At 35.8% G+C, this 17,835-nt stretch overlaps 1 protein-coding gene across 2 annotated transcripts in view; it reads left to right on the plus strand.

The window, feature by feature from the left end:
* Positions 1–17,835, plus strand: part of THSD7B (thrombospondin type 1 domain containing 7B) — an 818,519-nt gene that overhangs the window by 729,145 nt on the left and 71,539 nt on the right. For both annotated transcript variants that reach the window (XM_087858825.1, XM_045782780.2), the window contains exon 17: positions 3,543–3,693. In XM_087858825.1, coding sequence (XP_087714951.1) covers positions 3,543–3,693 — 151 coding nt within the window. The remainder of the gene's footprint in view (positions 1–3,542; positions 3,694–17,835) is intronic.

Consider the following 17,835-nt stretch of genomic DNA (forward strand, 5'->3'; position numbering starts at 1 on the left):
AGTGCACCATGCAATACGTGCCCTCCTTACTACCCATCACCAGTCTATCCCATTCCCCCACCCCCCTCCCCTCTGAGGCCCTCAGTTTGTTTCTCATAGTCCATAGTCTCTCATGCTTCATTCCCCCTTCTGATTACCCCCCCTTTCTTTATCCCTTTCTTCCCCTACCAATCTTCCTAATTTCAGTCTTTTTAAGTCTTTACTCTTCGGCTTGTTGGAATCCCCAGAAAAGTCTTTTCATAAATTATGCATGAAGTAGATCATCCTAGCAGCCAGTGTTTTGGGAACCTAATGGAAGAAGGTTGTTGATGTAGTAGACAGAATTGTGCCCCCCCCCCAAGATGTTCACATTCTCATCCTTGAAATCTGTGAATCTGTTACCTTATATAGCAAAAGGGACTTTGCAAATGGGATTAGGTTGGGATTTTGAGCCGGAAGATATTTCTGAATTGTCTGGGCAGGGACAGTTTATTCACAAGGGTTCTTAAACATGAAACAGGAAATGGGAGAGAAAGAGGAAAATGTGATCACAGATGCAAGTCTGTTGGTTTCGAAGATGGAGAATGGGGCCATGCCCAGGGAATGCGGGTGGCCCCTGGAATCTGGAAAAAGGTAAGGAAGTGGTATCTCCTCTAGAGCCTCCAGAAAGCAATCCAGCTCTACCAAAGCACTAATGTTAGCTTTGTGGGATCCATGTTGGATTTCTATACTACAGAATCTATTACTACAAAATAATAAAATAATGATATTCATTCTTTAAACCACTAGGTTTGTGAAAATTCTTCCAGTGTGTTAACTTGTACTTAAACCCTTGTTTTCGATATGATATTCTCATCCTTAAGTGAGCCATGTGTTCTCTAGTCCAAAGAATGACTCTTTTTGTGACCCTCTCCAGATAATAAACCTTCAGTTACCTCTGGGGTGGGGGCATCACCTAGCTGTGGATTATGGGAGATCCGAGGGCCCAGGTACTTCTTAAACATACTTTCAGTAAATCTTCCAGTTTTTCAGCATTACCTTCATCCACATTTCCAGAAGTACTCAGTGCCACAAGTTCCTGAATTTTTGATGTGTTCTGTGGTGTAAATGGAGTTACTTTCTTTGTTTCTCCTCGAAGTCTTAGTATTTCAGCTGTCTTGATATGCTAAGTGAGTTACCTCTGGTTCATCTATTTTCCATTTGTTGTCTTTGTCCTCTCTCATGTTTTTTGTCCTTGTAAGGTAATGCCAAAACCTTGGGTTTTGGAGTTTTCTGTGTTTGTGGGGTTTTTTGTGTTTTTTGTAACAAATTCCTTACGATTGTTTTGTGGCATATTAGGAGTGACTAATATGACTAATATGACTAATAAATGCATACATTCAACTGGACACCACTGACCAGAAGTCTTCTCTCTTCTTCTCAGTGAAGTAATAAAAGGACATCACCAGAGAGTGTGCAGGCAAGAAGGAAAGCAATTTCCAGCTTTTACGTTTGTCCAGAACAAGACACATAAGCTATTTCGTGGTCCCTCTTTCCACTATTTACTATTACCACAAAAGAAATTAAAGCCCATAGATGACTCTATACCATGCCGCCCTATATTAGAAGACATTACTTACATCTTCTGTTCTGTGTTAACCTTGTTTATACAATGTACAGTTTTTCATTACTTGGCACCTCATAAAGCTTACTTTGTTTTATACAAGGTAATAGACGACTTTGCAATTTTCCTGAATTAAAAAAAATTGTATGTATAAAAGAAACTCCTAATGTATAGGATAATTCATTCTAGCCTAGCATGATTTGGGGGGCACCAATAGCTCTCCATCATATCTGTCTTAAAACGCTTCCTCCTTGACTGTGGCATTGTGTCTCAAGTGATCAGATCAGCAAATGGCACCACTTATCTCATTGTCATTGTCACCTTCACTTTGATTATTATCACTGGAAGAAAAGTGTCATAACAATAGGGATCTTATCTCTTTTTTCTTTTTCTTTTCTTTCTTTCTTTTTTTTTTTTTTTTTGTCTGTACTCCAGCAGCCAGGCAAGGGCCTGATACACAGTCAGCTCCCAAAAATATTTACTAAATGAATTATTATTAACAAATACTAAGCTTGTATTCCATGCCTCACAAAAGAGGCTTGCATGTAGCTAGTCTTTCTTAATCATTTTTGAAAAAATAATTCAAACATAAAATTCTAACAGATTTAATATAAATACGGAGAAATGCCCACTTACAGGGTATAGTTGAATGATCTTCACAACAGGGATGCAACTGTGTAACCAGCTCAGAGGCCAAGAAACAAAATATTACCAGGACTACCATAAGCCCCTAGTAGTAAGTACCCATTCCCCCATAGGTAACCACTATTCTGACTTCTGACGGCATAGATGAATATTGCCTATTGCTTTCTATGAATGAAATCATACAGTATATTCTTTTGAGTCTAGCTGCTTTTGTGCAGCATTCAATTTTTGTGCTCCACCCATGCTCTGTCATGTGACAGTAGCTCATGCATTCCCACCATTTGCCACAATATATTTATCTATTGACCTTGATGAATATTTGGACTCTGTCTAGCTTGGATGATTATGATCAGTGCTAATACGAATACTTTCTATCAGGTTTATTTTTCTTTTTTCATGCACATTCATACACATTTCTTTTGTGTATGTAAATAGGCATAGAATTGTTGGGTCACATGATATGTGTGTATTGCCCTTTCGTAGATACTGCCAACTAGTTTTCCAAAGAGTCTATGCTCCAAACAGCGGAGTGAGAAGAGTTACAGTTGTTGCATGTTCTTGCCAACCCTTGATGTTTTCTGTATTTTTTATTGAAGCCATTCTAGTGGACATATAGTGGTGTAACACTTTGGTTTTGGTTTGATTTTGAATCAGTAGCGTCTGGCCTTTGCCAGCACTTATCTCAAATAATCTCAAAGCCCGATACAGATTAGGGCAAGCATCTGTATACCGTGTGTTCAGATGCTTCATGGAAAAGCTTACATATTGCCCTTTGGTTTATGATACCAAAATTCCTTACTGAAATGCAGAAAATACCTGAAAGAAAAACACGTTCGGTTAAGCTTCACAGTCTTTGGCCATGACCTCGGATGTGCTGGACAGAGATTATTTGGATGATGTGAGATAGAAGTGTAGGAAAAGTCTAAGAGTCACAGAAACTAGGAAGGCTCTCACTATTACAAAATGATGAACTCGTTCAGAGAAGAGCCTTTAAGAATTGTTACAGTAAAAAGAAAATTCACTCTGTGCTGGACCTGAGTAAAAATAGCGTAGGTCTCGTGAGATGGAGAGTTCTTCAAGGATGGCAGTGGACCTCAGTCTTCCCATTGTTCTCTCTCGCTCTGCTAACTGGAGGGTTAGCACTCAATAAAGGTCAGCTGGCTGAAGATGGAACTTTTTTCCCCTTTGATTTCTCTGCCGGTTTTATTTTATGTGTAATTATCTTTGAGGGGTAAGTAACTATGGTATAACTATTTTAAATTTATTCTCCACTGTTTTAAGTCTCCACTGTTTCATCCTTGGTCTTGCCTTGCAGATGTGTGAATGCTGCTGATAGTGTAGGGGGAGCCGTGGATAACAGCCTGTGCAGCCAGGATGAAATTCCCCCGGAAACCCAGTCCTGCTCTCTTCTGTGTCCCAGTGAATGTGTCATGTCCGAGTGGGGACCTTGGAGCAAATGCCCACAGGTAATTTCTCTTCCCTTGTCATCACCCTAATCCTCCAGCGCTGCCTTCACTGTTGGCCACGATATATTCAGAGTACTTGCTCTCCAAAACATTCTTCTAGTAACACAAGAATATAATTTTACCTAAGAAGGAAGAAAAAAAAAATTAAGCAAGCGAGACTGAGCAATTTAAAATGCCAGTGCTTCTTTTAAGGCCTTTATCATGGGAACACGAACAAGGAAAATGAGCCTATAATGATCACACTAGGATTCGAATGCACACCCATTGTTGAAGGGGTCTTCTTTAGTACCAAAATGATTCTCATTATAATCTCGTGGTTCTGTTCCATTTTTATCCTGGCAGAATCAATTATATCTTAGTAGCTCAACTCTACTGTGTAATTTAGCTTCTGTTCGTGATGATATGTTTTTGCCTTTTGCTGTTTTCCCAAAGATGAGGTGTTCTTTTGTCATGTTCTTCTTCCAAAGCTGACAAAAAAGAAAAAAAAAACCCTTTTTAAAAATCTAAACCATTTGCCTTTATTTTTTTTCCTTTTTTAAAAAAATGGAAACATAACGTGACTATGGAAAAATAAATATTCCTCAAATAGAATGGTTCCACTTAATATTCTCAGAAGCTAAAGTCTGATATTTTAGACTTGTATTTCAGCTTAAACAGCTAAAAGAGAAAATGAGGATAAGGAATATGTTATATGGCTCCAAACATTAGGAAGGGAGACTTAGGTTTACTCTGAATTCAGTGGTAATACAATTTGTGGTAAGATAGTGTAATATCTTTGTATGGAAATGGAAAATATTTTTGAAATCAGTTAATATCCTCTATTTGCAGTTTTGAATTCTTGATTTATCATCAATTTTTTCAATCTTATCTTTGACATTTCCATAATTCTATTCCTGAAAGAGATTTCCCTTTGTTATTATTTTTTCTTTGTTGAGTTGTTTTTGGGGCTAGGACAACACAATATTAAGATGAAGAGGTATTAATTAAGGGTAATTTGTAGGAAAGGAATGTTGGTTCTTCTTATTTTGTGTGTAATTTATAATAAAAGTTGACACTTATTGAGCACTTACTACATGCAAAGGACATGTAAAATTATTCTCTTTAGTCCCCATAACAATCCTACTAAGTACACACTATTATCAGTCCCATTGTACAGATGGTGATACTGATTTTCAGGAAGGCTAAGTAGCTCGCACTGAATAAGTGATGCAGGTAGGCTGAACTGTCTGATGAAGCCAAAGCCTTTGCTCTTGCGTCCTTGGATGAATTAAAGTGGATTTAGAACCATCCTTTTCTTTAAGATGTAGCATTTATTTTAAGAATAAAGCAAGTTAGTGGTCTGATTCTTTCATGACTACGTATGTGTAGTCATAGGTGCATATATTCACACTTAAGCAAATGTGGCAGCATCCATTCTTGATTAATCGACTTGCAGAATTAGCAATCTGACTAAGTACGTGTAGAGGTCACGATCTTACTCTCTTTGCTTTTTTTCTAATTTGCTCATAGTAAACTCCATTAAGCTATAACCACTTTTCAATGAAAATGTTGCCCTTTTAAGTCAAGGATTCTGGCTACTGAGCTAAAATGTCTGTTATAGGAGCATTTTATACAATGTTGTGATGGCCTGGCATTTTGTGTTTATTTCTTTGGGTTTCTAAGAAGCAATTTCCTTTCAGGTTTACTTTTCCAAACATAATTACACTATTTTTGGAGCATTTAGAAACTGGAGACCGAGAAAACGTTTCAGATGACATAGGCAGTTACTTCCTTGTCAGCGTGAAGGGAGAGCGTTGGCCTGTCGAGTGCTTGTGCACCTGCAAAGACACATTATCTTCATCATCATCATCATCATAGCTATGACGACAGTAATAACTTTCAGTAAGCACATCTTATGTAATAAGCACTGTGCTGGAATTTTATAACACTGCGTTGTGATGATAGACATTTTTCCACAGTCACTCAGGGCCATTTGACCATAGTGGCCTAGCTCTTTCTCATATGCCACGCTGCTCTCAAGTGTAAATAAAGACTCTCAAATGGAAAAAAAAAAATGGTAATCAGGGCCCATACCTGATTATTTCCCCATCTCTTAAATACGTTACATAATTTTAATAAAATTGCAGCATCTTAGCATAATACCCCAGCATCATAGGTGCTTAAGCAGTACTTGACAATGATCACGATCATGATTATAGCGAAGTTAGCAATCTGGCTCTTTGTGCTTGAAGTTTAATTAGCACTTCAATGTGCATTTTCTGAGAAAAATAAAACAATTATTGTGTAATTGTTCTCTATAGCATGTTCTGATTCATGGATCTAAATATCGGCCATTATTTTACCAAATTCCCCTTTGATAGTCCCCATGCAGTGTGACATGTATTAATAGGACCAATTCACCATGTTTCTCCTTGATCTTTTTCTTCCCACGGCGCTTCTTCAGAGTCAAACACATAACCAAACAAATAAACAAAAGCCCACCCTACTCCCCCGCTGAAAAACAAACTCAGGATATTTCTGAGACAAAAATATGTTTCTCTTATGTATCTATGAAGTCCTCTGAAATTTATATTTTGATTTAGCTATAAAATCTATATTTAATGTGAAATAAGCTTAATATGTTTTAAACATAGTAAAGTAAGTAGATTTGCCAGTTAATTAACAGAAACTTAGCAAAACCAATTAATCAAGTAAAACTATGCCTTGAATTCCCAGTATGTGTCCTACACTCTGAGGCCAAACGTATATGACAGACCATCGCTGCTACCAAGGAATCGTAGTCCTCAGCATCTTTATAAGTGCATACTGTATATGGGTCACAAAGGATTCAATAACTGAGTAGCAGTGTTTATCAGTTCACACAGTGTTTACTAATAAAGTGGTAGACAATATGTAAAGTGATTAAGTATACTTGCTAACTTCTGCGTCAGTGACTTTAACAGTAGCACACATAAGAAGCATCTGGAATGCTTAAAACACACAGCAGCTCTGCCCCGTCCCAGAGATTCTGATTCAGTACATCTGGGTGGGGCCCAGAAGTTGGCATTTAGAAAGTGGCCAGGTGATGCTGATTCTGCTATTCCGGGAAACACACTTTGAGTCACAAGGCTGTCAGCCATTACATTCAAGCCATATTTTTTCTCAACCTCACCGTAATCACAACTCTTTGTTGAATATTGAGTCAACATTAGTATTAACTGGTTACCTAGCTTATATTTGCAGATGCTTTCCATGTGCCAATGTGCTTGGCACTTCATATTTATTTTCCTACGTAATCTGCAGAATGCCACTACAAAATTGGTACTATTATTCCCCCAATGTATAGATGAGTAAACAGAGTCCCAGGTTAGTAACCTGCTGCTATTAAAGAGCTAGTAAAAGGCACAGTGACTACATAAGCCCGTGTACATAACCCCTAACCACTACAAAAGAGACAAAATCCGTGTTTCCTGTCCTAGAGAATATGCTAACCTGTAAAATCTCTTGTCCCCTTTCCTGGTTTACTTTGGTTATTGTATTTGTGAAGGAAGATACTTCTAAGTGGTGTAATCTACTTCATTTGAGTAGTTTGCCAAGGAGGGAAAGAAAAGGAGTCACAAAAGAGCGTGCGATCTAATGCCCAGGAACACTTGCTGGCTGTGGGACTGTGAACACGTTACTTAAACCTCTGAGCTACAGGTTCCTCATCAGGAAAATAAGGACAAAGATCATTGTTTTTCTGAAAGATTATTATTTTTTTTTTAAGATTTTATTTATTTGACAGAGAGAGACAGCCAGAGAGAGAGGGAACACAAGCAGGGGGAGCGGGAGAGGAAGAAGCAGGCTCCCAGTGAAAGAGCCTGATGCGGGGCTCGATCCCATAACGCGGGGATCACGCCCTGAGCCGAAGGCAGATGCTCAACGACTGTGCCACCCAGGAGCCCCTGAAAGTTTATTTAAAGATTAGAGATAATGTTTATAAAGTGAACAGTACAGAGTATTACTTAATACAGGTTTAAAAAAAAAAAAAAAGAAGAAGAAGCAAACCAAAGCTCCCCCTTGCCTTGTTTACAGTGTGGTTGGGAAACCTAAGACAGGTTGCTATATATTTTCTAAGTCATACAGGAAATATCCCTTCTTTCACCAAAATGGGTTATTATATGATCTTACAGAAATAAAATGTCACCTCCTATGCTGAAAAATAACTTATGCCTAATTTGATAGCAGTCCCCCCCAAAAAAAGCATCAGAAAGATAACTTTAAATGAATGGGTCACTGACTTTAAAGTGACTGCCAATTGCAGACCATACCAAAGAGCAAACAAGACAAAGGCATTACAAATTGTGTTGGGATCATGTTAACTGTATTGGAAAGAACTGGAGACTATAAATGGATCAAGCAAAACAAACACAAGTCAAGGCAGAATTTGAAAAAAAAAATGGAAAACTATGTGTTTCACTTATTTTTATGTTCTTGTTTTTTCATGTTCCCACAACACACACACACATACACACACACACATCACATTTCTTGTTTGACTCCAATATGCTCACTTCTCTAGAATGCTTTAATGGGAAAGGAAGCTTATGAAATTGTACATTTAAAAACCTTTGCAATAGTGTTCACTCTTGAAAGGTATGCATATATGTGTATAAATACACATGTGCATGTGTACATGCGACATAACATTTATATAATAGTTCATTGTTTATTACCGAGTATTTATCTTTTGTCTACCTAATCTTAATTATTGCCCATTTTAATCTTTATTCTTCATATTATGCTGATGAGTATTATTCATACAATCATATATTCTTCAAGAGAGATTTATAAATATCTAAATTCAGAAACTGCTCAGCCCTTGACATATCTAAAAGAATATACAATTCTCTTCGTGTATGCTGCCAATCCTTGCAGAAATTTGCCATTGAGTAATATGGATTTTCTATTTGTGACTCTCTTTGAAAGCTCAACAAAGGAATTTCTTAAACAATAATGTTGATAGGAGAAAGCAAAGAGGATCCTGGAGGCGAATTTCCAAACTGATGTATACTTTACAGAAGCAAGCTTTCGTAAACCCTCTCCAGAAAGATGACTTAAGTTTAGCAAACCTACTTGAACCTTAATGGATTCACGTCCAGCTGAACGCATCAAAAGCCAGTTAGAGCTACAGCCAGGCATCCCCTTACACTGTAGGAACCAGAGACTCGTTAAACGGTGGTCTGCGTGCAACCTCATGATCAAACAGTGACCCTAAATCTTTGCCTTATCACCAGGACAACCTCTGAAGAAGCATCACAAAGGAAATTTTGCAAAGAAACTATATAGGGCTGAAGTGCAATTGAATCTGGATTCTTTTATGGTCTTAATATTGTGCTTCCAAAAGACTTCGTATTTCTATACATTTTCCTCTGACTCTGTGTGTGCAGGATACACTAGTGAAAGGCAATACAAGAATAGACTGACAGATACACACTACCATTACTCTTCCAGGTGAAGAGACGTGTTTAAAAGAGAAAGAGAAATGTAGAAGAATTTTCTAAGTCCTCCAGAATTAAGCATTTGAGGGTTAAGATAAATCTTATTTTGGGGGCTCCTGTGTGGCTCATTCGGCTAAGGATCTGACTTCGCCTCAGGTCATGATCTCAGGGTCCTGGGATCAAGCCCCACTTGGGGCTCCCTGCTCAGTGGGGAGTCTGCTTGTCCCTCTCCTTCTGCCCCCTCTCTGTTCATGTTCTCTCTCTCAACAAAATAAAATCTTTAAAAAAGAGAAAAAAAGAAAAACCTTATTTTTATCATTGTGCTCCAATGTTATTTTTGGTAAAGGCTGTCAACAGTGACATTTTATTACTGGCAACTCAGCATTTTCAGTACCTTAGCACTGAAACGGCACTCTATAAGAGTTATGTTTCCAGGGAAACAATGTACCCCAACATACACTGCTAGTATTATTTACCTCCAAGCACTTTATCAACCTCTCCTCAGTCTATACCATGCAGGTGACAACCTGTATTTGTCTCTGGGGGCATATCTAATGGTCACGACCCTCAAGCTGCCTAGTGCTTTCTTTGACTCACAACTGAATGCCAGAGGAGAATGATGATAATTTTCTTTATTCTGGACGGCAAACTCTGGTTGTTTTTGTTAAATTGATATTGGCTCTTTATCAGAAGCCAATAATTGATTACTCAGAGATTTGTGGAGTATTTTACCCCAGTGTGCAGTGAGATTTAATATAACCTAGAACCGTTCTTACTTCCAGAATTACATTAGGCCCTGCAGAGTGGGGCCTCATTTCATGCAATGTAGCTGCAAGTGACAATCCTGTAAAGGCAGTCTCTGGGCTGCTCCAGCTTTTTAAAATTTAATTTGTTTGTTATTCTTTCTTATGCAGTGTGATTTCTTTGAATCACACCATCACCAATTTGGAATAAAAAATAAGGGTTCCATTGCTCTTTGTATCTGTCTCTCTCCCTGTCTGCCTCTACTCTACTTATCTTTATCTCTATTTAAAAGATATTTTTAAATAGAAATTCTCAAAAAATAGTATAATCCTGTAAATTAATTATCCAGCGTCAACAGTGATCACACAGTTTCAGTAATTATCTACATATAATCATTTTTTCTCCTCCACTTCATATTCCTTCTCCAATAGATGACTTTAAAGTATAACCTACATGTCATATCATTTCATCCATAAATACTTCCGTATATCTTTCTAGGAGATAATGACTAATCACAATGACAGCAAAACATAACCATGTTATTTGTTTATACCTTGTAGGAGTATGATTATAGAAAATTAAAAACATGACTCTTATACAAAGTGTCAAATTAATTAACTTCTTAATAATTAAACCAGCATGACTATAAGACTGGTTCAAAGAGAATTAGGGCAGAAAACTTATACTTCAAGCAATGATGGAATATCATTGGGTTTATATGGATTAGATTGGCATAATAGGGGCTTAGGTGGTAGAACTGGTAATATTTGTTTCTTGAGCTCTGGTCTGCTTATACAAATGTTTTCACATTGTGAGAAATCATTGAGCTGAGTTCTTATAATATTTGCATTTCTCTGCATATATCTTATACCCACTTATAATATGTATGAGAAGGCAACAAATTGTGATCCATAAGCTAGAGGAAAACTAGTCAATATAAGCAGAACCAGAAATAGCAGAGATTATAGAAATTGAAGATAAGGAACTTAACAACAAATATTTTAAGTATGTTCTAGAATTTAAAGGAAAATATGAACATGAGGAATGAAATAGAAGATACTGAAAAGAACAACATGTAACTTTTAGAGATTTAAAATATAGGGCGCCTGGGTGGCACAGCGGTTAAGCGTCTGCCTTCGGCTCAGGGCGTGATCCCAGCATTATGGGATCGAGTCCCACATCGGGCTCCTCCACTGGGAGCCTGCTTCTTCCTCTCCCACTCCCCCTGCTTGTGTTCCCTCTCTCTCTGGCTGTCTCTATCTCTGTCGAATAAATAAATAAAATCTTTAAAAAATATATATATATAATGCCTGAAATGAAAAATGTACGAAATGGGGGTAAAGACTTATTAGACTTTGCAGAAGAAAGGATAAGTGAACTTTAAGGCATAGTAATAAAACTACACTAAAGCAAAGAAAAAAGACAGAAAGAAAAAGAGTAGAGATGAAGTGATTGAGGAACACGAACGAGTGATTTCATGCAACTGTAATTGGAGGCCTTGAAGGAGAGTAGGGGGTAGATAGAAAAATATTTAAGGAAGTAATAGCTGAACTTATTCGAAATCTAGGAATGGCTGTAGTCCTCAGATAATGTTATCTGGATCATATAATCCTGGTTGACAATACTATGAGAACCAAGTAGGAGAAAAGGCTAGAGGTCTAAATGTTTATTATATAGGCAGCCTTTCACCTCCTCCTTTTATATTCCAAATGTTGGCTTTATGCTCAATTGTGTCTAGTCTCCCTGGTGCAGAGAATTCTGTTTTACCTTTTTTATTTTTAAGTTTTGGTTTTTTTAATTTATTTTTTAATCAGCATTAAATATGAAACTTATATTCTACCAAGGATTACTGAAGGTTGAATAAGCTCACGTTATCTCTGTTGCAATTTGTTAGCAAAAAGATGACGTAAAATGGTTAATTTTGTCTGTCTCCAAGTTTTTTCTTCAAATTTTTATTTAAATTCTAGTTAGCATATAGTGTGTTTTACCTTTTTTTAAATAATAAAGGTCTAGTCTTTAGCCAGAGTTGAGAAAGGAAAGCATCTGGCTATGCTAAGTGGGCAGAGGCTACAAGGTGAGGCTAATTACTTCAAAAACAGACTTTCAAAGAGTACTCTAGTTTCGAGCCCTAATTTCGCCTCCTTTTTCAGATGTACTTGCTGGTCCAGAACAAATTTATTTCGCCTTTACCCGTTGTTAGTTTGGGATTCAGTACTCTTGGGTCAGCTAAGGCAGTTATCACATTGCGTTTACAGTTTCTTAATTTTTTGCCTTTACACTCTCACATTAACGTCATCACCATAGTCATTTGTGTACCTTTAATAACAAATTTCTTTACTTTCATTTTAATCCCTCGAATATCATATTGGCAGCATTTCCAGAAGGAGTTGTGTACCGTCTTCAATCTTTAACCCAAATCTCTCTCAGTTGAATCTTAACACAATTTATGGTATCTCTTGCCATAAAAAAGTATTTAGCCTCCATGAAACTAAGTTATTTCTTGCTTAAAAATTGAGTTACTATTTTTAAAATACTTCTAATATTTTTATTTCTTAACAAATACATAAGGATATCTAATTCATCTGGCATTTAGTTTTGTGTGCGGTATGAGAAAGGCTTTTCTCTTAAATTCCAAATATTCTTCCATTGACTGTATTTTATATTCTAGGTATGGTTTTATTTGTTCGTGAGGGTTTTGTTGTTTTGTTGTTTTTTGTTTGTTTGTTTTTTGGGGGGGTTTTTTTGGTCCTATTCAAACAAAATTTGCATCGCTGTTAATGTTTTATTTCCGCGTGTGCATTTCTGCTGGTTAGTACTAGGGTCTAATTAAACTTGTGTTTTATGAGCATCTTGCATCTACTATGTTTTCTAATTTTTCTTATTCTACCAGTGGCTTTTTTTATTTTACATTCTTAGATTTTCCTCATCATATAATCCTATAACGTATATACAGTCACAAAATCTGCCAATAATTATTTTTATTTATCTTTTTTTTATATTTGTATTATTTTTCTAGACATTTTGTTAGCAAGAACTTTCTAAGTAATGCTAAAAAATAAAAAATCATTTTAGTCTTATCATGGTTTTAAGCGTAACATGTTTGAGCCATTTTTTTCTCACATTTAAAAATTTTCTCTCAATTTCTTTTAACCTATGTGGAACTATATCTGTTTATACATAAATATGTTTTCAGAAATGACTAGTTTTATCAAATGCTTTTTAGTGTTACTGATAGAATTTTTAGAGTTCGTCCTTTATAAATACTGATTTTAAAATAGAGCTTCTAACTTTCAAATGTGCATTTATTCTTAAACTCTATTTGGTTATAGTTTATCATTATTTTAATTGGATGAGGATAGCTATCTCTCTCATTTTTCCCATCTTAATATATTGTATTTAATATATTTACTTGGAAAAATACATATAAAAGGTTTCCAAGTTTTTCTTTGCTCTGCACCAATTTTTTAAAATACAGGAAATCTTTAAAATTTTAAACACATCATGAGCCAGAATATTGTCCAATAGTATGTTTTTGAAAATCCTTCCAATTTCCTGTACAGTTATGTTCTTTTAAATCCTCTTTGTTTTCAAATTTTTATTTAAATTCTAGTAGGTTAACATATACTTGAACCAATTTTAGTCTTTCACATAATGCATGTGTATGGCGTATTTTGCTAGATTTTTGAAATTCAATTTAAAGTACATACAACTTTCTCTTTGAATTCATTTAATATCTAATTGTCTCTTTTTCTTTTTATCATATACTGTATATTTGTTACTTACTGTATATAAATGTATCTGTGTGTGTGTCTATTTCTGGCACTTTGACATCTCTATTCTCATCCACATATTAGTATTTGAGTCTTGTGTTGTCTGTTTTAGTTCATATAGCTTAAATATATATTAATGTATATTTTCAGTGTTTGAGAAGGTACATTCCTGTCACTTATTTTTCTTTTTGGCTGTTTATATATCTTATTATTCCTAATAAAGCTTTAAGCATTTTTGTTAAACTTTAAAGGAAAAGAAACTTGGGTATTTATTAAACTTCTATTAAATCTGAATTTAATTTGAAAAGATTTTTGCCTCTGTCTATCCAGTTAAAAATAAAAAAAAATAATATAGTATATTTTCTCTTTTTCATTGAAATATACTTAACAAACAATATTATATTAGTTTTATATTAACATAGTTGTATGACATTTATATACATTATGAAAAGCTCACCATGATAGGTACAGTTACCATCTGTCACCATACATGGGTGACATATAACATTTAGTTATTGCAATATTATTGACTTATAATTCCCTATCCTATACTTTACATCTTACATACTGTACCTCTTAATCCTCTTCACCTATTTCACTCATTGCCACCCCCCCCCCCCCGGCAACTACCAGTTTGTTTTCTGTATTTATGAGTTTGTTTTGGTTTTGTTTGTTCATTGGTTTTAGTTTTTAGATTCCACATACAAGCGAAAGCATATGGTATTTGTCTTCTCTGACTTATTTACTTAGCATAATACCCATTAGGTCTGTCCGTGTTGTCACCAGTGGCAATATTTAATTTTTTAAATGGCTGAGTAATATTCCATCATATATATACCATATCTTTTTTATCCATTTATCTATTGATGAACATTTAGGTTGCTTCCATGAGTGGCCTAGGCACTTTTCCAATGATGCAATGATGCATCTGTGCTGAGTCTCAGAGGAGGGAGTGTGCACGGACCCTTCACTCCCAGAGTGAAGCCCTCTTGATTTTCAAAGCCAGATGTTATGGTGGCTAGTTTTCCTTACGCAGGTCTCCAGAGTGGGGGGATGAGGGCTTGAGTCCCTCCTCAGGGAGGACATCAGTGCCTGTGATACCACTTGTGCTTATGGGTTGCAGTGTTAGGGTTCTGGTTCCCAACCAGACCTCATCTGCCCCTCCTACTTTCTGGATGTAACTTTTCCTTTGAACCTTTAGCTGTGTAAGAGCTTTTCTGCTAGTGTTGAGGTCACACTCAGAGAGAGTTGCTCCATTCATGGTTGCAGCTTTGGTGTGTCGCTATGGAGGGGCGGGGGGGGGGGGGATGGTGAGCTCAGGATCCTCCTACTCCCCCATCTTGATTGGACTCTCTTTCTGCCTTTTTTAATCATGAAATATTTTAGGTAGATGGAAAACTATAGAGAATTATGTAAATAAAACGTTAGTGTCCAACTTCTAGCTTTGTAAAATCTTCACAATTTGTGTACTTCTTTGTTTAATTCAGCCTTCCTTTTATGTATCTCTGTGAGGATTTGTGGCCTTCTTTATGTAGGCATTTTATGTTAAGTTTATACTTAGGCATTACCATTTAAATGGCACCACTTTAAATGTTAGTGCTGGCATGGAGCCCAAAGTATTGGGTTTTCTTTTATTTTTTCCATGTTTCTATTCATTTCACTAGACTTCTGTACTTTGTCTTTGATTTTTTGGGTCTGTGTTCTTGATATTTTAAGAGATATAACTATATCATCTCAAATAATGAATGCGTCCTTATTCTGAGTATGTATAATTGTTCTTATCAAGCCGTATTTGGACAGAGGTCACAACAACCATGATCAATGACACTACTGGTTATTGGGTATCCTTGTCATATTCCTGAGCTTCACAGCAACATTATTTTACAGTTATTATGACTGTTATATAGAGATAAATAATTTATAATATTTTTCTTTCGGCTTCAGGGAACAAAAGACCAAGACCAAAAACTAAAGCTAAGAGCACCAAACTGCCACTTACATTTAAAAAAAAAAAAAAAAAAAAAGACAAATTACAGTGAAACTGTCTCTTGAGTTCTTCTCTCTCTTCCACTGTCCTTCTGATTTTTCTCTTTGCTGTTAGTACCTACGCTTCACTTTGCATTTCTGAGCTGTGCTTCCACTATTCCTTGTCCTTAAACAGCACTCACAGTATACTCTTGTGAAAGTCCAAGAATGAGCGGGACCCCTGGCTGAGCTGCTTATCATAGCTAATACTGGGAAAAGCAGTTTTGGTCAGGACCCTTGGGTGGCTCAGTTGGTTAAACAGCTGCCTTCAGCTCAGGTCATGATCCCAGGGTCCTGGGCTGGAGCTCTGCTTCAGGTTCCCTGCTCTGAGATTAGTCTGCTTCTCTCTGCCTCTGCCCCTCTTCCGTGCATGTGTTTTCTCTCTCAAATAAATAAATAAATAAATAAATAAATAAATAAATAAAATCTTTAAAAAGAAAAGAATTTTGGTCAAGACACAGCAAGGTGGTTCACACAGAACCTGATCCTGACATGAGCCAAGTTAGATGATTGTTTTCTGAGCTAGAACTGGGGGCAGGATGAGGCCAACTGTAATGGGAATTTGGATATGACAGGCACCATGACTGACTTGCCTAGTATTCCCATCTATGATAGTAACATATTTATTTCTCTACATGTATGAAATTTTATCAGTTGCGGATTTTAGATTTTCTTGATTAAATACTTGCTGTGCATTACAGTTACTCTGCGTGTGTGTACAAATTGCTGAAATCGTGATATTTTGTAAGTTTTTTTATAATTTTTTATTATGTTAGTCACCATACAGTATATCCTTAGTTTTTGACGTAGTGTTCCATGATTCATTATTTGCGTATAACCCCCAGTGCACCATGCAATATGTGCCCTCCTAAGTTCTTAATGTGAACTGTCTTTGCTGTCCCAGAAAAAATAATCCAGTCTTTCACAGTTTTTATTATAGCACTGAGTTTCTTTTTCTAAGCATATATTAGTATCTGTATTATATTATTGAACACTTTAGTTTTCCATATATTTGTATAATTGAGATTGACTCCTTAAATTTGGTATGACGTATTCTCATTTTCACTGTTGACTAAAAAGGCCACCAAAATACAAATGTCCTCGTGTTCTGACTAGTTGTTTTTCAAGTATATTTAAGTTCTTAAGTTTCAATGTCTTTCCTAATTATTTAATATTTTATTTCAATTTGCTTTAAAAATGTATTGAGGGTTGCTTAGGAGACTGGTGTAGGATCAATATTTGTTACTGTTGCGCTTGGATGAAAAAATAAGTTATTGCCTTTCTTAGGATGCATATATATATATATATATATATATATGGAAAAATTCAGCTCTATATTTTTTAATATTCTTGTATACATGCTTGTCATTAGCCAACTTGATAAGTTATAGACTGACAGTGGTCTGCTAGAGTATGCTATTAAGATTGTATTTCTGTCAAGTTCTCTTTTATAATCGGGTTTTATTTTTATAGTTCAATACCATGTCATTTAGCACAATAAGTTTCATAAATGTTTGCTTCAATAATTTTAAATTGATCTTTGTTTCATCAGAACTTTGCCTTGTTATTCTGTTTCATTTGACATGGATTTTTCTACTTTACTTTGTTATAAGTGTTATCTTCACTTAGTATTTTTTTCTATATTTTCTTTTAGAGAAGATTTTTATTACAAGTATACATTAATTTTGTGGCTTTTCATAGAAGGGTTTAAATTTTAATTTTTATAACTTGTATCTGTTGTGTTTTATGCTTTTTAAAAAATGTATCCTTGAGATTTCTGTTGTTTCCTTTGGCTTTATGAACTGTGCCTTGCGTTTTTTAGGCATTTCAGTATTTTAATATTACTACTTTCTTTCATTTTTATAAAAAACCTTAAATATATTTTTATCTGTTATAAACTTATGAACAAAACACTAATTATGAACACTATGTGTCAAAGATGTCTAGCTTGTTTTATTTCTTCCCTCAAATTCCTATCTTTGGGGACACCTGTGTGGTACAGTTGGTTTGAGTGTCCGACTTGGTTTCAGCTCAGATCATCATCTCAGGATTCTGGGATCAAACCCCAGGTCAGGGTCTGCACTCAGCATAGAGTTTGTCTGAGATTCTCTCTCTCCCTCTCCCTTTCCTGCTCACTCTGTCTC

This window comes from Ursus americanus, chromosome 1, assembly GCF_024610735.1.
Source record: "Ursus americanus isolate L20-20 chromosome 1, mUrsAme1.1.p, whole genome shotgun sequence".
In the NCBI taxonomy this organism is placed as follows: Eukaryota; Metazoa; Chordata; class Mammalia; order Carnivora; family Ursidae; genus Ursus; species Ursus americanus.